This window comes from Oncorhynchus clarkii, chromosome 23 (genome assembly GCF_045791955.1).
Source record: "Oncorhynchus clarkii lewisi isolate Uvic-CL-2024 chromosome 23, UVic_Ocla_1.0, whole genome shotgun sequence".
Lineage (NCBI taxonomy): Eukaryota > Metazoa > Chordata > Actinopteri > Salmoniformes > Salmonidae > Oncorhynchus > Oncorhynchus clarkii.
Window position 1 is genome coordinate 24,174,771 of NC_092169.1, and position 27,267 is coordinate 24,202,037.

The 27,267-nt window shown below is 42.2% G+C and overlaps 1 protein-coding gene across 1 annotated transcript in view; it reads left to right on the plus strand.

Annotated features, from left to right (window-relative positions):
• LOC139381969 (methylcytosine dioxygenase TET3-like) overlaps nt 1–27,267 on the plus strand; it is a 46,902-nt gene that overhangs the window by 582 nt on the left and 19,053 nt on the right. The window contains exon 2 of the mRNA XM_071125852.1: nt 692–3,328. Coding sequence (XP_070981953.1) covers nt 857–3,328 — 2,472 coding nt within the window. The 5' untranslated portion in view covers nt 692–856. The remainder of the gene's footprint in view (nt 1–691; nt 3,329–27,267) is intronic.

Genomic DNA, 27,267 nt, shown 5'->3' on the forward strand with positions numbered 1-27,267 from the left:
GTGTAGCAACCTATACTTTTTAAAGAGCTTCCTTCACCTCTGCGTTTTAACTCTTAAAGGACGTAGCTTAAATAGAAAATAAATACCACCGCCAGGCGGAAGTAGGATCTTTGGCATATATATTGATGAATAATAAAAGCTAGATATATTGCAATTAACTATTTATTTATAGGAAATTGTGTAATCTCTTACATGTGTTTACTTCACGGATAATTGCTTTGACAAGGTGTTGTAGGTTGTGAACTTGTGACGGTGTGTGCCTAGCCAAAACCAAAAATGGACTCTATTTGGCATGGCAGACCCGCGCCATTCCTTCCGTTAAGGAAGTGAGTGGGTTCACAAGGCCTGTTTATTGAAAATTATAAATTAAAAGTGAAATACATAGCTAGTAACTCGACAGGCTAATTAACTAACCCGTATTGTCACACCTGATACCTCATACATTTCCTATTTGAATAGTCACACACTTAATTCCCTAATGCAACAACATGCAATTTAAGATTTCCAAACATTTGCTACAAATTATACAATTTGGTGCTTTTGTACACAGTACATTAAAAAAACAAAAACGTGCATGTTTTATTCAGGAAATAAAAAAAGTAATGTTGTCAATCAAACATGGACTTGCAGGCACTAGAGGTCGAACCAATTATTTTAACATCTTTTTATTTTCTTTGTCAATTTCCTCCAGGTACTTGTATGGCTTTTTCAATATGGTGGGAAAATAACTCAGAATTTTGGTGTCTAAAAAAATTTAGGAAGAGAGAGAAAAAAGTGAAAGTTGGAGCAGGGCTAACAACCATTCACCTGGTTCCCATGCCGACTGCCCCATCTCCGCCCTCTCATATCATCCACTATGCCGCCTACCCCCAAACCCCCTAAGAGACAATCCCCACCACTGACAAGGAATGGCTGCAAGGTGATACCCACAACAACCGCCATCTCCACCGCCAAGAGACTGAACTCCAGCAAGCCCAGAGGAAAAGCCTTTGAGAGTCCACAGCCAACTTCAGAGCCACCCCGAAGATCCACAACCAGGACCCAGGCCCAGCCGGCCAGAAGCCCAGGGAGGAGTGGGGTTGGTAGGCTTGGCGGTCAGGGTCCGGGGGCATCCCCTGGTAGGGTTAACCATGCCCCTGTGGGTATAACAGGATCAGTGAGGCTAAGGAGCTGGTGTAATCCTCTGCTCCAGCATGGTGTGGGAGAGGACCCCCCTGGGCGCAGGATATCCTTAAGGGGCATGGGGGGCGCCAAGCAGTTTCCTCCCCTGGCAATAAAGCCTAGAACAGGAGGGAAGACAACAAGGGGGAGGGGGGTGAGGGGAGTAAGGGGAGTGGTGGGTCAGAGAGGGAGCAAGAGCGGGATTGAGCAAGGATCTGAGGAGTCTGACACTGTTAGTATAGACCCAAGTGAGATTAACCAAGGGAATAATGTAGTTGGCCATGTTGGTAAGGGCAAACCTCCTAACCTGAGGACTGAACTTGATGAAACTACCTGTGTTGACCAGCAGGAGCTGGGAGTCGGCCATGCTAGTGAGGGAAAACCTCGTAGCCTGAGGACTGATGATTTGGCTAGTGATGACAAACAGGAAGAGTTAGTTGCCCATAATGGTGAAACGGTTGGGACTGACTCATACGATAAGCCTGTCAGCCATAGTGGTGAGGGCAACCACTATGAGCTCGATGAGCACACCAGTGTTGACCAACAACAGGAAAAGCTAATAAACAATATTAATGAGAGCAATTCTTTCAACCTGAACCATGAGCTTGGTGACTCTACCAGTGAACACCGGCAGGAAGAGTCAGTTGGCCCTAAATGTGAAGACAACGCCAATATTAACCTCGGAGCTGAGCAGATTGAGATGGAGCAAAGAGAGAGAAATACCCATGCAGGAGAGCAGAGAGGAGGGGAGAGTTTGGAGAAGGAAGGAGAGGAAACGGTGAAGCAGGAATATGAGAGAGATGAAGAAAAGAAGGAAGCAGACGGTAAGCAGAGAGTGGAGAGAGTCAAGGTAAATGAGACGGAGGAAAGAAAAGAGAAAAACGAGAGACAGAAGGAGGGAGAGGTTATCAGCAGACCTTCAGACACAAGCACCATTATGTCTGTCGCTCAGCCCCAAAAGCCTAATCCACAGGATGACGCGTTGATGATGCAATCACCTGTCCATGCCTCACCTGTCTCTGAACCAGCTACCTCAGATCTGGCATCACCCCCTCTCCTTCATCTGCCCTCTCCGCCTCACCCCACAGTGTCACATGGTATGAAGGTTCTGAACAAAGGTGTTAAACCAATCCAACCTACCCAAACTGTTGAAATCCATAAACCTTTAAAAGGCCCAACTACTTGCCATGAGACATCACAGGCGAGCCCAATGCATCCAGTATCACTAAGTTTCTCAGTTGCCTTCCTTAGTGAACCCCACAAGCCCCTGTGTGTAACCCCAGCGAAACCAGCACCCAGTCAGAGCCTAGAGATCCCTATCTCTCTGGAGGCTAGACAACTTCTCAGACCAGTGGACAAAGAGACCAAAGAGTCATCCAATCACAGTAACACAAAATATATGTCATCTTCATCATCTGCATCATCTTCGTCACACCTGGACATAAACACGGAGGTCCCCATCACTCTGTCTCAATCAAAAACCGACGTTAACATCACTGTGTCTGTATCAGACCTAAGTCCAGTGCCAAAGAACCACAACAACTACCCAGAAGAGCCACCATCCTCATCATCACTCCCATACACAAAGATAGACCTCTTCACCACTGGATCTGCACCAGACAAAGACACCGTGTGTGTCTCTGTATCTGACCTAGGTTCTGTACCAAAGACTCACAACAAGAACAACCAAGACGAGCCACCACCATCATTCCCATACACAAACACTGGATCTGAACCAAACACAGACATTGCATCGGTCTCTGTATCTGATCTGGGTTCAGTGCCAAAGACCTCCTCCATCCCTAACCAGGAGAGTTCTACCTCCAAGTTTTCCTGCAGCTCAGAGAGCACCCAATCCTCCTACTCCTTTGACACAGAGTCAGAGCAAGGCTATGGGGCCCCTAGCCCCCCTGGACACCCTAGCCTGGGCTCGAGACCCCTGGAGGAGGGCACATCTCTGCCCCGACCCCCACAAGTCAACCAGAGGAGGGAGAGGAAAAAGAGGAGTAGTTGTGGAGGGTGTGAGCCGTGCCTGAGGAAGATCAACTGTGGCCAGTGCAGCTGCTGTCTGAACCGCAGGACTGGACACCAGATCTGTAAGCTGAGGAAGTGTATGGAGCTGAGGAAGAGGAGGCCCATGTCACTGCTCGCACTAACATCTGCTCAGGTAAGGCTTCTCTAAGGTGTAGAGTAGACTTTAGGCTAAAACTGGAAAAGACTGCTTATAAACAACTTATAAACTATTTACTTACAGTGCCTTGCGAAAGTATTCGGCCCCCTTGAACTTTGCGACCTTTTGCCACATTTCAGGATTCAAACATAAAGATATAAAACTGTATTTTTTTGTGAAGAATCAACAACAAGTGGGACACAATCATGAAGTGGAACGACATTTATTGGATATTTCAAACTTTTTTAACAAATCAAAAACTGAAAAATTGGGCGTGCAAAATTATTCAGCCCCCTTAAGTTAATACTTTGTAGCGCCACCTTTTGCTGCGATTACAGCTGTAAGTCGCTTGGGGTATGTCTCTATCAGTTTTGCACATCGAGAGACTGAATTTTTTTCCCATTCCTCCTTGCAAAACAGCTCAAGCTCAGTGAGCTTGGATGGAGAGCATTTGTGAACAGCAGTTTTCAGTTCTTTCCACAGATTCTCAATTGGATTCAGGTCTGGACTTGGCCATTCTAACACCTGGATCTGTTTATTTTTACCATTCCATTGTAGATTTTGCTTTATGTTTTGGATCATTGTCTTGTTGGAAGACAAATCTCCGTCCCAGTCTCAGGTCTTTTGCAGACTCCATCAGGTTTTCTTCCAGAATGGTCCTGTATTTGGCTCCATCCATCTTCCCATCAATTTTAACCATCTTCCCTGTCCCTGCTGAAGAAAATCAGGCCCAAACCATGATGCTGCCACCACCATGTTTGACAGCTGTGTTGCTTTTACGCCAAACATAACGTTTTGCATTGTTGCCAAAAGTTCAATTTTGGTTTCATCTGACCAGAGCACCTTCTTCCACATGTTTGGTGTGTCTCCCAGGTGGCTTGTGGCAAACTTTAAACAACACTTTTTATGGATATCTTTAAGAAATGGCTTTCTTCTTGCCACTCTTCCATAAAGGCCAGATTTGTGCAATATACAACTGATTGTTGTCCTATGGACAGAGTCTCCCACCTCAGCTGTAGATCTCTGCAGTTCATCCAGAGTGATCATGGGCCTCTTGGCTGCATCTCTGATCAGTCTTCTCCTTGTATGAGCTGAAAGTTTAGAGGGACGGCCAGGTCTTGGTAGATTTGCAGTGGTCTGATACTCCTTCCATTTCAATATTATCGCTTGCACAGTGCTCCTTGGGATGTTTAAAGCTTGGGAAATCTTTTTGTATCCAAATCCGGCTTTAAACTTCTTCACAACAGTATCTCGGACCTGCCTGGTGTGTTCCTTGTTCTTCATGATGCTCTCTGCGCTTTTAACGGACCTCTGAGAATATCACAGTGCAGGTGCATTTATACAGAGACTTGATTACACACAGGTGGATTGTATTTATCATCATTAGTCATTTAGGTCAACATTGGATCATTCAGAGATCCTCACTGAACTTCTGGAGAGAGTTTGCTGCACTGAAAGTAAAGGGGCTGAATAATTTTGCACACCCAATTTTTCAGTTTTTGATTTGTTTTGAGAAGTTTGAAATATCCAATAAATGTCGTTCCACTTCATGATTGTGTCCCACTTGTTGTTGAAAAAATACAGTTTTATATCTTTATGTTTGAAGCCTGAAATGTGGCAAAATGTCGCAAAGTTCAAGGGGGCCGAATACTTTCGCAAGGCACTGTATTTTTGTGATTCACTAACTTGTTTATAACTGTTATGAGCAGTTTAAAAGCAGATCTTCAAGTAAAATTGACACAGACAATTGACTTTTCTTTAGAGAATACTGTACGTGCTGAAAAAGAAACATAGTTATGACACTAGTGCACATGACCCCAAAGCTGTCAAAAGACAGCTTGTTATTGTCACTAATTCTTGAAGTTGTCATGGCCTGGTTGTCAGGCCTTTAGCGATGCTATGGTATGGACTGACTGAGAGAATACGTGAGGCTTAGTCTGCTGGTCTGTGGAAGTTTTTGGTGTGTGTGTGTGTGTCTGCTCTAGGTTTTCTATAAGATATGGTTAAAGGAAGTGGGAGCAGAGAGAGCATGTAAAGGGCTAAGGATAGAAAAATGATGGAGAGTTGGAGAGGATAGAATGTACTGAATGGTGAGATTGCATTGATATACTATATGACAAATAAAGGGATACTGTGCTCGCAAATTGTGGAAACTGAAGGAGGTGGCATAAGGAGGGATTCCCGGGTCCCTGCGGCTGTCCTCCACCGACAAGGGCCAAAGAGACCACGGGCCAAGTAGAGGGTGGGCCGAAGCCTCAAAACATGATGAAGTTGATCGATCCCCGTGGAGGGGGGAGCTGATTTTTTGTATATGGCAGTAAACCATTCTTATGATGACTATAACCTTTGTTGGCACCTTCTATTCTTGCACATTTTCTCATAAAAAGTACAGTGAGCTCCAAAAGTATTGGGACAGTGACACATTTGTTGTTGTTTTGGTTCTGTACTCCAGCACTTTGGATTTGAAATGAGACAGTGACTATGAGGTTAAAGTGCAGACTCAGTATTTTCGTTCATATCAGGTAAACCGTTTAGAAAGTACATCACTTTTTTGTACATAGTCCTTCTAATTTTAGGGAACCAAAAGTTACAGAGGCATACATTTCATGCCTCCCAAAAATGCTAACCTCCCCCTTTATTGTAATGGTGAGAGGTTAGATTGTCTTGGGGGTATGATATTTGTGCGTCTGTAACTAACTCTCACTCATCATTATTCATGATTCATTCAGGGGTATCCATTATCACGGTAGCATCCACATTAATGTACAAGGGTTTGGAAACATATTCTATTCTTATTTACAATAAAAGTCACTCCAAAATGACACAATACATTATTTACCATTCATTTCTATTTGGCACAAAATAATCTGAAACTGCTAGGAATATGGGACCAAATACTTAACTTTTTACTACTTTAATACACATATAAGTGAATTATTCCCAATACTTTTGGTCCCCAAAAAGTGCTGTAACTTCTCAACGGTTCGCCCGATATGTATTTAAATACTCTCAAATGAAAGCTGACAGTCTGCACTTTAACCATTATATCATTATATCATTTCAAATCGAACGTGCTGGAGTACAGAGCCAAAACAACAAACAAACAAATTCACTATCCCAATACTTTTGGAGCTCACTGTATAGCATACATTGTAATGAAATATGATCTAAAAACAGTTGTACAATGTGCCCTGCAATAAGATATTCAGAGTTTGATTTCTTAAGCAGAAGAGTTCTCGAATAGCAGCTGCCCAATACCATGGTGGACCTGCATAATGTTGGATGCATTGGAATATAAGGTATGGGAAATGATAAAGAGCCCGTAGGAATATAGATACATGTTCAGTAAATGTGAGTATATTTAGGATGGTTTAAATTATTACATTTCCTACTAAGATAAAAGTTGATGGTGCAAAAATCTTGCCAATACGTTCATTATTCTATTAACCTCTACACCAGTGGTTCCCAAACTTTTTATAGTCCCGTACCCCTTCAAACATTCAACATCCAGCTGCGTACCCCCTCTAGCACCAGGGTCAGCGCACTCTCAAATGTTGTTTTTTGCCATCATTGTAAGCCTGCACACACACACACACTATATAATACATTTATTAAATATAAGAATGAGTGTGAGTTTTTGTCTCAACCCGGCTCGTGGGAAGTGACAAAAAGCTCTTTTTGGACCAGGGCACAAATAATAATATAGTAAAAATAAAAAATGTTGCTCTTTATTTAGCCATCTTACATGTAAAACCTTATTTGTTCATCAAACATTGTGAATAACTCACCACAGGTTAATGAGAAGGGTGTGTTTGAAAGGATGCACATAACTCAGCAATGTTGGGTTGTATTGGAGAATCTCAGTCTTAAATAATTTTCCACATACAGTCTGTGCCTGTATTTAGTTTTCATGCTAGTGAAGGCTGAGAATCCACTCTCACATAGGTACGTGGATGCAAAGGGCATCCGTGTCTTAACAGCACAATTAGCCAAGGCAAGAAACTCTGAGCGCAGCCCAATCCAGAAATGTGCCAGTGGCTTCTGATTAAATAAAAATGTCACAGAACCGCTTGTTGCAATTTCGATGAGGCTCCCATGTTCAGATATCGGTAAGTGGACTGGAGGCAGGGAATGAAAGGGATAACAAATCCAGTTGTTTGTGTCATCCGTTTCGGGAAAGTACCTGCGTAATTGCGCACCCATCTCACTCAGGTGCTTCGCTATATCACATTTGACATTGTCCGTAAGCTTGAGTTCATTTGCACACAAAAAATAATACAATGATGGAAAGACCTGTGTGTTGTCCCTCTAATCCTAGATTCAGATCATTTAGGCGTGAAAAAACATCACCCAGATAGGCCAGTTGTGTGAGAAACTCGTCATCATGCAGGCGGTCAGACAAGAGAAAATGATGGTCAGTAAAGAAAACTTTAAGTTTGTCTCTCAATTTTAAAAAACGTGTCAATACTTTGCCCCTTAATAACCAGCGCACTTCTGTATGTTGTAAAAGCATTACATGGTCGCTGCCCATATCATTGCATAATGCAGAAAATACACAAGAGTTCAGGGGCCTTGCTTTAACAAAGTTAACCAGTTTCACTGTAGTGTCCAAAACGTCTTTCAAGCTGTCGGGCATTCCCTTGACAGCAATAGCCTCTCGGTGGATGCTGCAGTGTACGCAAGTGGCGTCGGAGATCAACCACTTGCACAAGCGTTACCACTCCACTATGTCTCCCTGTCATGGCTTTTGCGCCATCAGTACAGATACCAACACATCTTGACCACCAAAGTTCATTTGATGTCACAAAGCTGTCTAGTACTTTACAAATACTATCATGTTGTCCTGGTTTCCAGTGGTTTGCAGAAGAGGATGTCTTCCTTTATTGACCCCCCCCCCCCCCCAATAAACATAACGGACATACAGTTGAAGTCGGAAGCTTACTCACATTAAGGTTGGAGTCATTAAAACTCATTTTTCAACCACTCCACAAATTTCTTGTTAACAAACTATAGTTTTGGCAAGTCGGTTAGGACATCTACTTTGTGCATGACACAAGTAATTTTCCCAACGATTGTTTACAGACAGATTATTTCACTTATAATTCACTGTATCACAATTCCAGTGGGTCAGAAGTTTACATACACTAATTTGACTGTGCCTTTAAACAGCTTGGAAAATTCCAGAAAATTATGTCATGGCTTTAGAAGCTTCTTATGGGCTAATTGACATAATTTGAGTCAATTGAAGGTGTACCTGTGGATGTATTTCAAGGCCTACCTTCAAACTCCTCTTTGCATGACATGCCTCTTTGCATGACATCATGGGAAAATAAAAAAAAATCAGCCAAGACATCAGAAAGAAAATTGTAGACCTTCACAAGTCTGGTTCATCCTTGGGAGCAAATGGGTCTTCCAAATGGACAATGACCAAAAGTATACTTCCAAAATTGTGGTAAAATGGCTTAAGGACAACAAATTCAAGGTATTGGAGTGGCCATCACAAAGTCCTGACCTCAATCCTATAGAACATTTCTGGGCAGAACTGAAAAAGCATGTGTGAGCAAGGAGGCCTACAAACCTGACTCAGTTACACCAGTTCTGTCTGGAGGAATGGGCCAATATTCAGCCAAATTATTGTGGGAAACTTGTGGAAGGCTACCCGAAACGTTTGACCCAAGTTAAGCAATTTAAAGGGAAGGCTACCAAATACTAATTAAGTGTATGTAAACTTCTGTCCCACTGGGTATGTGATGAAAGAAATAAAAGCTGAAATAAATAATTCTCTCTACTATTATTCTGACATTTTACATTCTTAAAATAAAGTGGTGATCCTAACTGACCCAAGACAGGGAATTTTTACTAGGATTAAATGTCAGGAATTGTGAAAAACTGAGTTTAATTGTATTTGGCTAAGGTGTATGTAAACTTCCGACTTCAACTGTATACCAGAAGCTGTGCCAGACTTATCCATCTGTAACGCATATAATTCACTGGCTTTAATGCGAAGCAGTAATAGTTTAAAAACATCTCCTGCCATGTCACTGATGCGTCGTGAAACAGTGTTGTTTGATGAAGGCATTGTCTGTATACCTTTTCCCCCAGCATTGTCCCAGCCATATCCGCGGCAGCAGGAAGAATGAAGTCTTCCACAGTGCCATGGGGCTTGCCTGTCCTAGACACTCGGTAGCTCACCATATAAGATGCTTCTAGCCCCTTCTTGTTAATGGTATCTGTTGCTTTTATACATGTCTTACTATTTGAAAATCGTCTTTATTCTCGCTCAAAAAACTCCCGTGGCTTATTTTTTAAATTGTCATGTTTTGTTTCTAAATGTCTGCACAAGAGTGAAGGTTTCACGCTAGAGAGTAACGGTTAATGTGATTGGATGTTAATTATTTGACTAGGGTACCCTGCATACCACTGCTGGCTTGCTTCTGAAGCTAAGCAGGGTTGGTCTTGGTCAGTTCCTGGATGGGAGACCAGATGCTGCTGGAAGTGGTGTTGGAGGGCCAGTAGGAGGCACTCTTTCCTCTGGTATAAAAAAAATGCCCCAGGGCAGTGATTGGGGACACTGCCCTGTGTTGGGTGCCGTCTTTCGGATGGGATGTTAAACAGGTGTCCTGACTCTGAGGTCATTAAAGATTCCATGGCACTTATCGTAGGGGTGTTAACCCTGTTGTCCTGGCTAAATTCCCAATCTGGTCACCTAATAATCCCCAGTTTACAATTGGCTCATTCATCCCCCTCCTCTCCCCTGTAACTATTCCCCAGGTCGTTGCTGCAAATGAGAATGTGTTTTCAGTCAACTTACCTGGTAAAATAACGGATAAATAAAAATTTGACATTATGTTGTTATTTCGCTGAACACTAGATGGTTTAATTTTGTTTTTGGCAGTGAAACGAGGAAAACTCACCCAAATTGTGTATAGCCCCGTTGGAAAAAATAACTAGTTTTTAATGTGAATCACATTTTTTTTGACATACTCCCAACGCTTTGGGAATACCTGCTCTACGGGATCGGTGTCCTCCCCGCGGGACGGTTGAGCTAACGTAGGCTAATGTGATTAGCATGAGGTTGTAAGTAACAATAATATTTCCCAGATCATAGACATATCTGATATGGGCAGAAAGCCCATAATCTGACTGTACTGTCCAATTTACAGTAGCTATTACAGTGAAATAATACCATGCTATTGTTTGAGGAGAGTGCACAATTATGAACTTGCAAATGTATCAATAAACCAATTAGGCACATTTGGGCAGACTTGATATAACATTTTGAACATAAATGTGATGGTTCATTGGATCAGTCTAAAACTTTGCACACACACTCCTGCCGTCTAGTGACCAAAATCTAAATTGCACCTAACCTGGAATAATACATTATGGCCTTTCTCTTGCATTTCAAAGATGGAAAAAAAATGACACGTTTTTTTTCTTTGTATTATCTTTTACCAGGTCTAATGTGTCATATTCTCCTACATTAATTTCACATTTCCACAAATTTCAAAGTGTTTCCTTTGAAATGGTATCAAGAATATGCATATCCTTGCTTCAGGTCCTGAGCTACAGGCAATTAGATTTGAGTATGCCATTTTAGGCGAAAATTGAAGAAAAGGGTCAGATCCTTTTTAACTGAGTGTGAGACATTTTTTCAAAAATGTACATTTCATGCATATACTGTACATACAAACAAATAACTCCATGTCAAATAGTATTTGTTGATTAGTGAGACAAATAGCAAAGGTGTCTCAGGCAGTATTTGTAGTATCTAAGTATAGTATAACCTACCAATCAATGTATGTCAAGTGCCGTGGAGGGCACAATCGTACAGTGTTGCAGTACAGAAATGAGAGCTTTACCATCTATGCCAAAAGTCTGGGCCTCTGATGGAGACTGTATAACTGTCATCAACACATGCTTCAGTATTCCCCCTTCTCTCTAGGAGCATTTGTATGCCCAGACCCCATAGGCGTATCGAAAGGATCCCACTCTGGTCACCAAGGTAGTTGACAAATGTAGAGAGAGACAAGTGCCTTAGCAGAATGCAATCTAAAGCTTTTGTGGTCCAGAGACGAGAACTGTACCATCTATGGCAAAAGCCTGGGCTCTTGACAGGGACAATATAATTATCCCCACTGCTTGTTACAATAGTAAAATTATCTGTTTGTCACCTGTTACACTGATTATACATTTAATTTAGTCTTTGAGATGCTCAAACAAGCACGTCTATCTGTAGTTGGTGTTTTTCAACTCTAAAATGCACTAGACTGTTTAAGACAAAACCCACAAAGAAATACAACAGGCAAATGCAAATGTGTTCCCAATGTCCAAATAGTGACTGCAGTGCTAGTTCAAACTGGAGTAGGATGGTTCTCCTCACAGGTGAGTGAATCAGCCAATGCTTGGTGAATAGCACTTGGTTGCAGTGGTGTAAATTCCTTAAGTAAAAATACTTTAAAGTACTACATAAGTATTTTTTGGCGGTATCTGTACTTTACTTTACTATTTATATTTTGGAAAACTTTTACTTTTACTCTACTATAGTCCTAAAGAAAATAATGTACTTTTTAGTCCTTACATTTTCCCTGACACCCGAAAGTACTCATTACATTTAGAATTCTTAGCAGGACAGGAAAATTGTCTAATTCACACACTTATCAACATCCCTGGTCATCTCTACTGCCTCTGATCTGGCAGACTCACTAAACACAAATGCGTCGTTTGTAAATTATCTCTGACTGTTTAAGTGTGCCCCTGGCTATCCGTAAATTAATAAAAAACAGGAAAATCGTGCAGTCTGGTTTGCTGAAAAACTTCTTAGGGCTGCGGGATTGCTATGACAACAGCCAGTGAAGTGCAGGGCACCAAATTCAAACAACAGAAATCTCATAATTAAAATTCCTCAAACATACATGTATCTTATACCATTTTAAAGGTAATCTTGTTGTTAATCCCACCAAAGTGTCCAATTTGAAATAGGCTTTACAGCGAAAGCACAACAAACGATTATGTTAGGTCAGAGCCAAGCCACAGAAAAACACAGCCATTTTTCCAACCAAAGAGAGGAGTCACAAAAAGCACAAATAGAGATCAAATTAATCACTAACCTTTGATGATCTTCATCAGATGACACTAATAGGACTTCATGTTACACAATACATGTATGTTTTGTTCAATAAAGTGCATATTTATATAAAAAAATCTCAGTATACATTGGCGCGTTATGTTCACTAGTTCCAAAAACATCCGGTGATATTGCAGAGAGCCACTTCATTTTACAGAAATACTCATTATAAATGTAAATGAAAATGGAAATATAGATACACTTCTCCTTAATGCAACTGCTGTGTCAGATTTCAAAAAAGCTTTACGGAAAAAGCAAACCATGCAATAATCTGAGAACGGCGCTCAGAAAACAAATAGAGATATCCGCCATGTTGGAGTCAACAGAAATAACATTATAAATATTCACTTACCTTTGATGATCTTCATCAGAATGCACTCCCAGGAATCCCAGTTCCACATTAAATGTTTGATTTGTTTGATAATGTCCATCCTTTTTGTCCAAAGAGCTACTTTTGTTAGCACGTTTGGTAAACAAATCCAAAGTCATGAAGCGCGTTCCCTAGTTGCAGACGAAATATAAAAAAGTTCCGTTACTGTCTGTAGAAACATGTCAAACGATGTATGGAATCAATCTTTAGGATGTTTTTAACATAAAACTTCAATAATATTCCAACCGGAGAATTCCTTTGTCTTCAGAAAAGCAAAGGAACGGGAGATACCTCTCATGTGAAATGCGCGTGACCAGCGCGTGACTGCTGGCAGACCTCTGACTCATTCCTCTCTCATTCGGGCCCACTTCAGAGTAGAATCCTCAAACAAGTTTCTAAAGACGGTTGACATCTAGTGAAAGCCTTAGGAAGTGCAACATAACCAATATCCCACTGTGTATTCAATAGGGGCTCGGTTGAAAATTGACCAACCTCAGATTTCCCACTTCCTGTTTGGATTTCTTCTCAGGTTTTTGCCTGCCATATGAGAACTGTTATACTCACAGACATCATTTAAACAGTTTTAGAAACTTCAGAGTGTTTTCTATCTGATACTAATAATAATATGCATATATTAGCAACTGGTAGTGAGAAGCAGGCAGTTTACTATGGGAACCTTTCATCCAAGCTACTCAATACTGCCCCTGCAGCCATAAGAAGTTAATATAAGGAATTTGAAAGGATTTATACTTTTACTTTGGCTTTTGAAACTTAAGTATATTTTAGTGATTACATTTACTTTTGATACTTAAGTATATTTAAAACCAAATATTTTTAGACTTTTAATCAAGTAGTATTTTACAGGGTGACTGTAAAATCTTTTACTCAAGTTTGACAATTGGGTACTTTTTCCACCACTGCTTGATCTCTAGGAGATCAGTGTAGCCTAGTGGTTAGAGCATTGGACTAGTAACCAGAAGGTTGAAAGTTCAAATCCCTGAGCTGACAAGGTACAAATCTGTCATTCTGCCCCATAACAGGCAGTTAACCCACTATTCCTAGGCTGTCATTGAAAATAAGAATTTAGGATAAGAATAAGAAGAACTCACTTGCCTAGTTAAATAAAGAAAAATAGGAGCAGGACACAGGAGCACTAAATAGATAATGGAAGACAAAAGTGACAGACAAGAATTAATCAAAGAAATCATCACAACAAAGGAATGTAATTTGTGAGCTAGAAAATGAACATCCTGACAGTCTGAGGTAGGGTGCTATGCAATCATTCTTTTATTTTACCCAACTATTGACAGGGATAATCTGGCATTTGTATTTGTCAGTATGAATGAAATTAGTGGGTCCTGCCTTAAAAACAAAAAGAGCAGTAGTAAAATAATTATAGCGAGGCTTCATACAGGGGGTACCGGTACAGAGTCAATGTGCGGGGGCACCAGTTAGTCTAGGTAATTGAGGTAATAGAGGTAATATGTACATGTAGGTAGAGTTAAAGTGACTATGCATAGATAATAAACAGAGAGTAGCAGCATTGTAAAAGAGGGAGGGGGGGCAATGCAAATAGTCTGAGTAGCCATTTGATTAGCTGTTCAGGAGTCTTATGGCTTGGGGGTAGAAGCTGTTAAGAAGCCTTTTGGACCTAGACTTGCCACTTGCCGTGCGGTAGCAGAGAGAACAGTCTATGACTAGGGTAGCTGGAGTCTTTGACAATTTTTTGGGCCTTCCTCTGACACTGCCTGGTATATAGGTCCTGGATGGCAGGAAGCTTGGCCCCAGTGATGTACTGGGCAGTACTCACTACCTTCCTTAGTACCTTGCAGTCGGAGGCCGAGCAGTTGCCATACCAGGCAGTGATGCAACTGGTCACGATGCTCTTGATTGTGCAGCTGTAGAACTTTTTGAGGATCTGAGGACACATGACAAATATTGTCAGTCTCCTGAGGGGCCATAGGCTTTGTCGTGTCCTCTTCACGACTGTCTTGGTGTGTTTGGACCATGATAGTTTGTTGGTGATGTGGACACCAAGGAACAGCTCTCAACCTGCTCCACTACAGCTCCGTCGATGTGAATGGGGGCCTGCTCCTTTTCCTGTAGTCCACAATCATCTCCTTTGTTTTGATCATGTTGAGGGAGAGGTTGTTGTCCTGGCACCACACAGCCAGGTCTCTGACCTCCTCCCTATAGGCTGTCTCATCGTTGTCGGTGATCAGGCCTACCAATGTTGTGGCATCGGAAAACTCAATGATGGTGTTGGAGTCGTGCCAGGCCATGCAGTCATGAGTGAACAGGGAGTACAGGAGGGGACTGAACACACACCCCTGAGGGGCCCCCGTGTTGGGGATCAGCGTGGCGGATATGTTGTTACCTACCCTTACCACCTGGGGGCGGCCCGTCGGGAAGTCCAGGATCCAGTTGCAGAGGGAGGTGTTCATTCCTAGTGTCCTTAGCTTAGTGATTAGCTTTGAGGGCACTATGGTTTTGAACGCTGAGCTGTAGTCAGTGAATAGCATTCTCACATAGGTGTTCCTTTTGTCGAGGTGGGAAAGGGCAGTGTGGAATGCAATAGAGATTGCATCATCTGTGGATCTGTTGGGGCAGTATGCGAATTGGAGTGGGTCCTGGGTTTCTGGGATAATCGTGTTGATGTAGGCCATGACCAGCCTTTCAAAGCATTTCATAGCTACAGATGTGAGTGCTATGGGCGATAGTCAGGTTATCTTGGCGTTCTTGGGCACAGGGACTATGATGGTCTGCTTGAAACATGTAGGTATTACAGACTGGGTCAGGGAGAGATTGAACTTGCCAGCTGATCAGTGCATGCTCTGAGTACGTGTCCTGGTACTCCATATGGCCTAGCGGCCTTGTGAATATTAACCTGTTTAAAGGTCCTACTCACATCGACTACGGAGAGCGAGCTCAGACAGTCATCCGGAACTACTGATGCTCTCATGCATGGTTTATTGTTGCTTGCCTTGAAGCGAGCATAGGCTTGCATCACTGTGTGTGAATGTGTGCGTGTGTTTGTGTTTACACACAGCCAGAGAGTGCATGTCTGGCCTAGCACTGGTTTAGGATCAGCATACCCTCCCCAATTACTTACTGTAACCATTTAAGGGTAAAATACACAGAACTGACCTCAGATCAGTTTTCAGGGTTAGGGTTAGGTTTAACACAATCACTATATATACAAAAGTATGTGGACATCCCTTCAAATGAGTGGATTCGGCTATTTCAGCCACATTCTTTGCTGACAAGTATATAAAATCGAGCACACAGCCATGCAATCTCCATAGAGAAACATTGTCAGTAGAATGGCCCGTACTGAAGAGCTCAGTGACTTTCAACGTGGCACCGTCATAGGATGCCACCTTTCCAACAATTCAGTTCCGTAAATTTCTGTCCTGCTAGAACTTTCCTCGTCAACTGTAAGTGCTGTTTTTGTGAAGTGGAAATGTCTAGGAAGCAACAACGGCTCAGCCGCGAATTGGTAGGCCACACAAGCACACAGAACAGGACTGCTGAGTGCTGAAGTGAGGATCTGAGCGTGTAAAAATAATCTCTACTCAGTTGCAACACTCACTACCTAGTTCCAAACTGCCTTTGGAAGCAATGTCAGCACAATAACTGTTCATCGGGAGCTTCATGAATGGGTTTCCAAGGCCGAGCAGCCGCACACAAGCCTAAGATCACCATGCGCAATGCCAAGCGTCGTCTGGGGTGGTGTAAAGCTCGCAGCCGTTGGACTCAGTGGAAACCAGGAGCAGTGGAAACCAGTTCTTTGGAGTGAGGAATCACGTGTCTCCATCTGGCAGTCTGACGAACGAATCTGGGTTTGGCGGATGCCAGGAGAATGCTACCTTAGGGCCAACTCTAAAGTTTAGTGGAGGAGAAATAATGGTCTGGGCTGTTTTTCATGGTTCGAGCTAGGCCTCTTAGTTCCACTGAAGGGAAATCTTAAAGTTACAGCATACAATGAAATTCTAGACGATTCTGTGCTTCCAATTTTGTTGCAACAGTTTGGGGAAAGCCCTTTCCTTTTTTCAGCATGACAATGCCCCCATGCACAAAGAGAGGTCCATACAGAAATGGTTTGTCGAGATCTGTGTGTAAGAACTTGACTGACCTGCTCAGAGCCCTGACCTCAACCCCATCAAACACCTTTGGGATGAATTGGAACGCAGACTGCGAGCCAGGCCTAATCGCCCAACATCAGTGCCCGACCTCACTAATGTTCTTGTGGCATCTAGTGGAAAGCCTTCCCAGAAGAGTGGAGGCTGTTATAGCAGCAAAGGGGGGACCAATTTCATATTAATGCCAATAATTTTGGAATGAGATGTTTGACGAACAGGTGTCCACATACTTTTGGTCATGGAGTGTATTTCACAAGGCCTTATTTCAAGGGCATAGTTTTACCCTAATACATCAGCCTGAATCTCATGGTTTACAGGCAACATCAGGCCCGCAAGTCACATTATGCAGGCTTGCAAAGCGATATATAATTCCTATTGGAATCCATCCAGCGTGGAGATATCCAACATTTGACATTTTTATTCACCAGCAACTTGCATTCAGAATGACTGCCGGATTGGAAAGACGAAGATATGAGACTACCTAAAGCATCTAAACTGGAACCATTTCTGTAACGGGTGCAATAAGTCAAAGTAACACATTGGATTAGTTTAACAAAATGTATGTTACTTATATTTGAGTAGCATAAGATTAATTCATCAATCAATTTACATGCAAAAACATAGATATTGAAAAAATATATTTTCAAAAACAACCTGCAAATGAACATGCTGGGAAATATGATAATGATAATGATGGTCATGGTTATGGTTTATTACTGGTTATTAACACCAACACTGGGGTTCTTTTACACCAATGAGTGCTAATTTAACACTTACAGAGTTAATTTAACACCTGAATCAACACTATAAACGTTTCGCTGTAAAATCAACACTAGGCAACACTGGCCAATTTTCTGTGTAGGCAATGTAAGGGTGAACTAGCCTTCGAACTGTGAGATAATAGTTTGGAACACTTGAACCATAGAGTGATTCAAGTGTAATGTACTGTAATCATACACATTATGATAGTCATCATCATATGAAATCAATTTCCTCTCTATATTTCCCTCATTTGGTTTTCATTTTATACTTGGTGACTTGTTTGATTGTGGCTCAGAACAGTTTTCCTCTGCTATGAACTGGAAGTCATTTGGAATAAGCCCAAACCTGTGAGCTAAGTCAGTTTGTAAGATAATCTTGGATTCCCTCAGAAGTCCTGGCCACTTCATGTCTGTGTGTGTGTGTGTGCGTGCGTCCGTGCATGAGTTTATGTGGCTGTGTTCTGAGCGGTTCTGTGCAAATGTTCTTAGTCCCGGAGAAGCTTTGAAGCCGTGCCACTTGATTTGTCTCGGTGAATAGAAATTAAAAATGCTCACTTTTCCCCAAAATACCATTCCACTTTGATTCAGACAGTAGCCACCTGGACAAACAGACAGGGACCATTCAAGCATCAAACTCGCAGACAAAGTTAAGAATATGTAAATCTCTCTTCCCTTATTTTCAGTTGCTTTATACCAATTAATGAACGTGCAATTTTTACCCATGTGAGGTTAGTTATTGAGTTACATGTTAGTTAGTGAAATAAAACAAAAGACGTGATCTATCTACCTCTCCTGTTACATCTCCATTCTCTCCCTCTTTCCCATGTCTGATCTCTTATCTCCTGTCACTCCCTCTTTCCCATGTCTGATCTCTTATCTCCTGTCACTCCCTCTTTCCCATGTCTGATCTCTTATCTCCTGTCACTCCCTCTTTCCCATGTCTGATCTCTTATCTCCTGTCACTCCCTCTTTCCCATGTCTGATCTCTTATCTCCTGTCACTCCCTCTTTCCCATGTCTGATCTCTTATCTCCTGTCACTCCCTCTTTCCCATGTCTGATCTCTTATCTCCTGTCACTCCCTCTTTCCCATGTCTGATCTCTTATCTCCTGTCACTCCCTCTTTACCATGTCTGATCTCTTATCTCCTGTCACTCCCTCTTTCCCATGTCTGATCTCTTATCTCCTGTCACTCCCTCTTTCCCATGTCTGATCTCTTATCTCCTGTCACTCCCTCTTTCCCATGTCTGATCTCGTATCTCCTGTCACTCCCTCTTTCCCATCTGATCTCTTATCTCCTGTCACTCCCTCTTTCTCTCCTCTTTGTAGAGAGTAGCCGTAGCTTCACATGCAGCAGTGCGGTAATGCTTGTGTGCCTGACTAAATGTACACACACTTGAGGCAAGCTGCTTCCTGTGAGAGGAGGTTGGGCCCCAGTACACACACAGGCAGTGTTTGTGTGTGTGTGGACATCGATTTCTTATGAAGTTCTCGTATATCTGTGGTGTATGTGGTTGTGTGTATGTGCCGTCATTTTGTGTGTGTGTGTGTGTGTGTGTGTGTGTGTGTGTGTGTGTGTGTGTGTGTGTGTGTGTGCATGCATCTTGGAGTTCGCTAGAGTATGTGTGTGCTTGCATCTACGTTGACAGTGAATGATGGCGCACTCATATTGCTCCTCTCATCTCAAGGTGAGCTCCATGTGTGCTAATCTATCACCCAGCCAGAGTCTCTGATACAGACTAGAGAGTTAGAGAGGAGAGACTAAGACATGTCCAGCTTTGCTACAAATCAATCAATTAATCAATCCACCAGTTAGTGGCGCTTTTCACAAAATTTGCTTTTCACAAATTTCACGGGCTTTTCAGTGAGTTTTTCTCAAATATGTCTGCAGTAGTGTGTGTATTATACAGCGCATTCAAAAAATATTCAGACCCTTGCTATGAGACTCAGAATTGAGCTCAGATACATCCTGTTTCCATTGATCATCCTTGAGATGTTTCTACAACTCAATTGGAGTCCACCTGTGGTAAATTCAATTGATTGGACATGATTTGGAAAGGCACACACCACTCTATGTAAGGTCCCACAGTTGACAGTGCATGTCAGAGCAAAAACCATGAGGTTGAAGGAATTGTCCATAGAGCTCAGAGACAGGATTGTGTCGAGGCATAGATCTGGGGAAGGGTACCAACAAATGTCTGCAGCATTGAAGGGCCCCAAAAACACAGTGGCCTCCATTATTCTTAAATGGAAAACGTTTGGAACACCAAGACTCTTCCTGGAGCTGGCCGCCCGGCCAAATTGAGTAATCGGGCGAGAAGGGCCTTGGTCAGGGAGGTGACCAAGAACCCAATGGTCACTGACAGCGCTCCAGAGTTCCTCTGTGGAGATGGAGAAGGACAACCATCTTTGCATCACTCCACTAATCAGGCCTTTATGGTAGAGTGACCAGACAGAAGTCACTCCTCAGTAAAAGGCACATGACAGCCCGCTTGGAGTTTGCCAAAAGGCACCTAAAGGACTCTCAGACAATGAGAAACAATATTCTCTGGTCTGATGAAACCAAGATTGAACTCTCTGGCCTGAATGCCAAGTGTCACATCTGGAAGAAACCTGACACCATCCCTATGGTGAAGCATGGTGGTGGCAGCATCATGCTGTGGGGATGTTTTTCAGTGTCAGGGACTGCGAGACTAGTCAGGATTGAGGGAAAGATGAACGGAGTAATGTACAGAGAGATCCTTGATGAAAAGGATCATCTCCTTTGTTTTGTTGACGTTGAGTGAGAGGTTATTTTCCTGACACCACACTTCCAGAGCCCTCACCTCCTCCCTGTAGACTGTCTCATAGTTCCAACAGGACAACGACCCTAAGCACACAGCCAAGACAACGCAGGAGTGGCTTCAGGACAAGTCTCTGAATGTCCTTGAGTTGCCCAGCCAGAGCCCTGACTTGAACCTGATAGAACATCTCTGGAGAGACCAGAAAATAGCTCTGCAGCGACGCTCCCCATCCAACCTGACACAGCTTGAGATGATCTGCAGAGAGAAATGGGAGAAACTCCCCAAATACAGGTGTGCCAAACTTGCAGCGACATACCCAAGAAGACTCGAGGCTGTAATCACTGCCAAAGGTGCTTCAACATAGTACTGAGTAAATGGTCTGAATACTTATGTAAAGGTGATATTTCTTTCTTTCTTTTTTATTATTAATTTGCAAAAATGTCTAAAACACCAGTTTTTGATTTGTCATTATGTAGTATTTTGTGTAGATTGACGAGGGAAAAAACTAATTTAATAGATTTTAAAATAAGGCTGTAACCTAACAAAGTAGGGAAAAAGTCAAGGGGTCTGAATACTTTCCAAATCTGTGTAGGGTGACATGAGTAACAACTAACCTACTTAGCCAACCAATCTGAGAGAGAGAGACAAGGTTATTAGACAGAGGCAGAAACACAGAGAGTTTGATTGTGACTAGACCTAGATCTTTTTCCCACTGTAGTGTTTAATTTGAACGCTGTAGTTACTATTGTGTAGTACAGTGTAGTATGATCCGTCCCATGGGTGTCCTGTATGAGCCATTGTCGTCTGTGTTCGGCCTCTACATGGCTTTACTGCCCCACTGTGCCTTTCATGGAGAATTAAGGCCCTCGCTTTTCCTCACACCTGGTTTGTAGGAGTTAATATACAGTTTTAGGATGTGGGTTGTGTGTGTTTCCGTGCGCGTGTTTGTGTGTGTTTGTGTGTGTGTATGTGTGTATTTGTATAGCTTTCATTTACAGAGTGTGAGTTTAGTGTCGGTGAGGGGATAGGTCCAGGCATGGAGTCATGTTTTCCCAAGGTTGTCACCACGCGCTCCTAGTCAGCTCTGGAAGAACAGGCAGCTTTTTCCACCGCCACTACAAAGTCAAGGAGAGGAGAGAGAGGAGACATAGGAGGAGTGAGGCAAGAGAGAAGGGAAAGACATAGACCAAGAAGTAGAGAGAGACGAGAGAGATGCAAACAAGGGACGGGAGCTAGGAAGTAGGAAATTAATGGTTCTTGGCATCTACCTTGTGTTATACCTAGCAAATGAGAGACATTAACAGTATATTACATTGACATTACTATTGGCAGTAATGGCGGTCTATTGGCAGTGCACTGCAATTGTCAGCTTTTGGCAGTAACAACGTTTTGCCATAAATCCGATCTGTCCTGTGGAATTGGTTTCCAGATGTCATCAAGACACATTACAGTTTAGCAGCAGAGGGACTACTTTACCTCGCCAGGGTGCTGAGAGTTTGGAGGATGATTAATGCCAGGACTACTTGTGCCTAACGAGAGCTGGACAACTTGTTAAAATATAAACATATGGGACATTTTAAGAGCAGGCTATTAGGGGTCCAGTGGAGGGGGTAGGTGATGGGAGGAGGGGTGCAGGAGTAGGGAGAAGGGGTAACTGTAGTATGGAACAGGAGTTAGGGGTGCTGTAGGGGTGGCGGGGAGAGAAAAGGGTATTGGAAGGGTGCAGGACTTATAGTAGTTAAAGTGGTCCATCCACTCATAGGCTTCAGACTTTCAGAAATCAATCTTCAACTGTAGGCTACATTACACTTTGACTGTGTAGATCTTTGGGGTGCAGGTAGCCTAGTGGTTAGAGCGTTGGACTAGTAACCAGAAGGTTGCAAGATCGAATCCCTGAGCTGACAAGGTAAAAGTCTGTTGTTCTGCCCCTGAACAAGGAAGTTAACCCATTGTTCATATGCTGTCATTGAAAATAAGAATTTGTTCTTAACTGACTTGCCTGGTTAAATAAAGGTATGTTGTGGTTTCATTCCCCCGGGACCTAAGAGGTGGCTCATTTTCATGCTACGGGCGGGAACAGGCGGTGAGACAGATAACTTTGGGATGAAAAGATTTTGTTGTCCCGCAGATAATTTTTTAAAAATGTTGCTCAGGTCAAGTGTCTTTCTGTTTTGAATGTGTATTGTGAATGTGAATTGTATTAAAAGCAACTCTTTGTCGCGCTATCACAAACTAACATAGGATCATTCTGCTTCAAGTTCAGTAGCCTACCTAAACTTGGTGAGCATGTGAGATGAAATAAAATACAATTTTATTGGTCACATACACATGGTTAGCAGATGTTATTGCGAGTGTAGCGAAGTGCTTATGTTTCTAGTTCTGACAGTGCAGCAATATCTAACAAGTAATCTAACAATTCCACAACAAATACCTAATACACACAAGGAATGGAATAAGAATATTTTAATATAAATATATGGATGAGCAATGTCAGAGCGGCATAGGCTAAGATGCAATAGATAGTAAAGAATACAGTATATACATATGAGATGAATAATGCAAGATATGTAAACATTATTAAAGTGGCATTATTAAAGTGACTAGTGTTCCATTTATTAAAGTGGCCAATGATTTCAAGTCTGTATGTAGGCAGCTGTGCCAGTGATGGCTGTTTAACAGCCAGAAATGTGCCTATGCGTGGTCTCAATTAAAAAGCCTGTAGGCTATGCAAGCATGGGCAGAGAAGCAATTAAATTAACTTCCTAAATACTGTATGATAGGCTATAGTTTAGGTTCCGACATTCACAGAAAAAAAATATTGCTAACACATTTATCTGCAAATCATCCCACTCCTAAAAGTTATGTAAAATGTTGCTCAGGTCAAGTAAGTGTCCGGTCTCCTATTTTAATTTGCCTTTCAAACTACGTCTACCCTATTGGCTGATGTAGCCCAATAGAGTCCCACGGTGGAGGTGTCATAATACCCATAAAACCTAGTGGTCAAACAGGGAAATGGTTTCAATTATTTTTCCACCATTAATTTTCCCACAGGGGATTTTAGAAACAGTTAAAATAAGGGCTGTGTTTTGTGTAGGTTTACCCTGCTGTGACGTTTTCATAACCATGTAAATCTCTCTCAGATAAGGTGACTTTTATCAATATATAATTGGCTCTATTTACTCTCAGATTCTAAAAATGATAATTAGCATCAAAGTAAAATCATGCAAAAGTACAAATCCCTGCAAGCTCCTGCACGTCATCTCTAGCTGACACCTTTGCTAACAGGTATTATGACAATATAAAACTTTGCACAAAACAGTTCACAGACTTGTCAATTTAAAGACATTTTGGCAATTTATTCATTACTACATTTAGCTAACATTAGAAAGTTAATGCAGAGATTCTTATTTTTGCCTCGATTCAGGAGTCCTCTGTCAGAGTCTAGGTGATGTGGGTAATGCGGAGTCAGGCGCAGGACACAGAGATGAGTAATAGTAGTAACTTTACTCAAAAATAATCTTCCAACAAGGAGAACGAAAATCCAGAATCACATAAACAAGACAACTGACAACATTAAACACGCACAAAACCATGATGGCTCCAGAGGGTTAAATAGGGAAATAATTCAAACATAATGGGAACCAGGTGTGTACAATACAGACAAAACAAATAGAAAAAGAAATGTAGATCGGTGGAGGCTAGAAAGCCAGTGACGTCGACCGCTGAACGCTGTCTGAACAAGGAGAGGCACCAACTTTGGCAGAATGGAGGATTGGTTGAGTTCTAGTTTTTAAGTATACGTTTTTTCAGATGATTGACGTTCAACCCATCGGGTATCTCGCTTCACCCATATGTCATGTCTTGAAATATGCAGACAGATTAAAGGTCAATTTACACTTTCTAACTCCGCCCATAACTTTTGCACTTTATAGCATTCCCAGAAGGCAAGGATTATTGAGTCATTATCAGTTTTACACTTAAGACATGACCGCGGTTGTGCTGTCGAATTTGTGAATTTTGTAGAGTAAATTCTATACATTAGTTTAAACTAGATTAAGTGTACATTTTCATTTCCTGTAATTTACCTATCATATGAATATCCTTTTCTGACTCAAATAGCATTCTCTCAAGATTGCTCTGATGTCCCAAAATATTTCAAATACAGATTTCGTGATATGAAACTTTTTAATTAATTTGAAAATAGCTACATTAGCCGGTCTAAAATGTATTTTGAATTCTGTCATGGAACTTTTTACATTTCCTATTACCAAGTCATTTACCTTTAGTTTTCCATGTGAACCAATTTATCAGTGAATTCTGAAAAGCTATTGAAGGATTGTTCCATAGAGTTGTGTTTTTAGGGAGTGATATTGTTTCTTGTAGAATATGTTTAATTTTCTTCCATATTGTTATAATGTTCTTAACTATGAAGTTGTTAATGTTCTTAGATTTATCCTTTGAAAATTGACACATGAAAAGGTTTTGGGGATGAGTATGGCCATCTTCAATATGTACCCATTGTTCCTCTTTAGTTGATTTAACTATATGTCGCAGGTAAAAGTCCTGGGTGGCGACTTAATACAATTTCAAGTATGGAAGGTGAGAATCTCTGGTAGTTTAACCTGTGAAACTCTGAGCTGTTGTTTTGGAGCTTAAGTGGTACCCACTCTGTCAATTTCAGTCAGAAAATACAAAGTGACATATAATGCATTTATTTTCCATCAACATTTAATGTTATATTTACAATACCCTCTCATCCAGATAAGCTTACAGGAGCAATTCGGGTTAAGTGCATTGCTCAAGGGCACATCAACATATTAGGCTACCAGCCGCCCTGATATTATCTTGAATGCATCCTCCATATGTGCCGCTGATCTATCTCACTCATTTCAAATGGGGGAAAATACATTTTAGAACTTGAAAGGCCTAATCGCTCGGGTCATTTTATGATGTCAGGCTTGAGAATCCGTTCAGACATTTTCGCACAGTGAGGTACTACCCAAACCAGATCAAACCAGACACTTTTGGTTTCAAGTGGCCAAGTCACGTCATGTGATCTTCTAGTGGACTAACTGGGAATCAGACATGAGATCTAATTGCATCAGTGAAAAGGTTACGACTTCAGCTTTCTCCTCGTATGTACATCATTCCTGTAAAACGAAAAATGAAGGCATGGCACGTTGCACAATACATATTTGATTTCAAACCTAGACTCATATCTCTTATTCCTCAAGATGGGGACAATTTGTGTTTGTAGGACTTATGGTATGAAATCTAAATGAAGGTAGTTCAACCAACTGGGCTAAACCAGTTCTTGTGGTGGGTTGGAGACCAGTTCTTGTGGTGGGTTGGAGACCAGTTCTTGCGGTGGGTTGGAGACCAGTCCTTGCGGTGGGTTGGAGACCAGTTCTTGCGGTGGGTTAGAGACCAGTTCTTGCGGTGGGTTGGAGACCAGTTCTTGCGGTGGGTTGGAGACCAGTCCTTGCGGTGGGTTGGAGACCAGTTATTGCGGTGGGTTGGAGACCAGTCCTTGCGGTGGGTTGGAGACCAGTTCTTGCGGTGGGTTGGAGACCAGTCCTTGCGGTGGGTTGGAGACCAGTTCTTGCGGTGGGTTGGAGACCAGTCCTTGCGGTGGGTTGGAGACCAGTCCTTGCGGTGGGTTGGAGACCAGTTCTTGCGGTGGGTTGGAGACCAGTTCTTGCGGTGGGTTGGAGACCAGTCCTTGCAGTGGGTTGGAGACCAGTCCTTGCGGTGGAGTTTTGCGGTGGGTTAGACCAGTTATTGCGGTGGGTTAGACCAGTTATTGCGGTGGGTTGGAGACCAGTTTTGCGGTGGGTTAGACCAGTTATTGCGGTGGGTTGGAGACCAGTTTTGCGGTGGGTTAGACCAGTTATTGCAGTGGATTAGGTCAGTTATTGCGATGGGTTAGACCAGTTCTTGCGGTGGGTTGGAGACCAGTTCTTGCGGTGGGTTGGAGACCAGTTCTTGCGGGAGCAGGTGGGAGTCGGACAAGAAGTCAACAGGAGCAGGCGGCCGCTGTATTAAAATCAGTGGGAGCGGGCTGGAGCGGGATGAAGAAATCAGTCCCGTGCAGACCTTTAGTCCAACACAGATGAGCATTGCAGATTATCTGACTGGCATTTTTGGGCTGGTGTTGTCAGAAGGTTTTGCCAAATAGATCTGGTAAGATCCAAGGAAAAATTTAATTGAATAAAACTTCCAAGTAAAGTATCACTATCACTATCCAAATTACTGACCATGTGTCCTGCAGGCTGCAACCCTTTCTTAAGTGTGTTATTGTAATGTTTTACACATTCAAAAGTCTCTCAGTCTGTCACACAATGTTATGCAAATTAGTTGCTGTATGTGAGACATGCTGGGGGAGAACTTTGGTGAGGCATTTTGTGTGGCAGATAAGTGCTGGGGTGCACTGTCTGTGTTCATCCAAATAAATGACAACTTGATTATTTTATGGGAAATCAGTGTCCCAGACTGTTTACTCTAGTCAACAAACTGTAAGACCACTTTCGGTGGTCTTACAGGCTCGTTACAGTATGTTACCAGATGGTGGTTGAAAGGTGTGGTGATTCATATTAAAGGTGACTGGAAAGCCAACCTGACCTGTTTAGAACACGCACAGTCGGTCAGACACTTGCCCAAAAGAGACAAACCTGTCCAACTACCATTGACAGCTATAATTAGTCACATGTTCTCTCTCCTCTCTCTCTCTCTCTCTCTCTCTCTCTCTCTCTCTC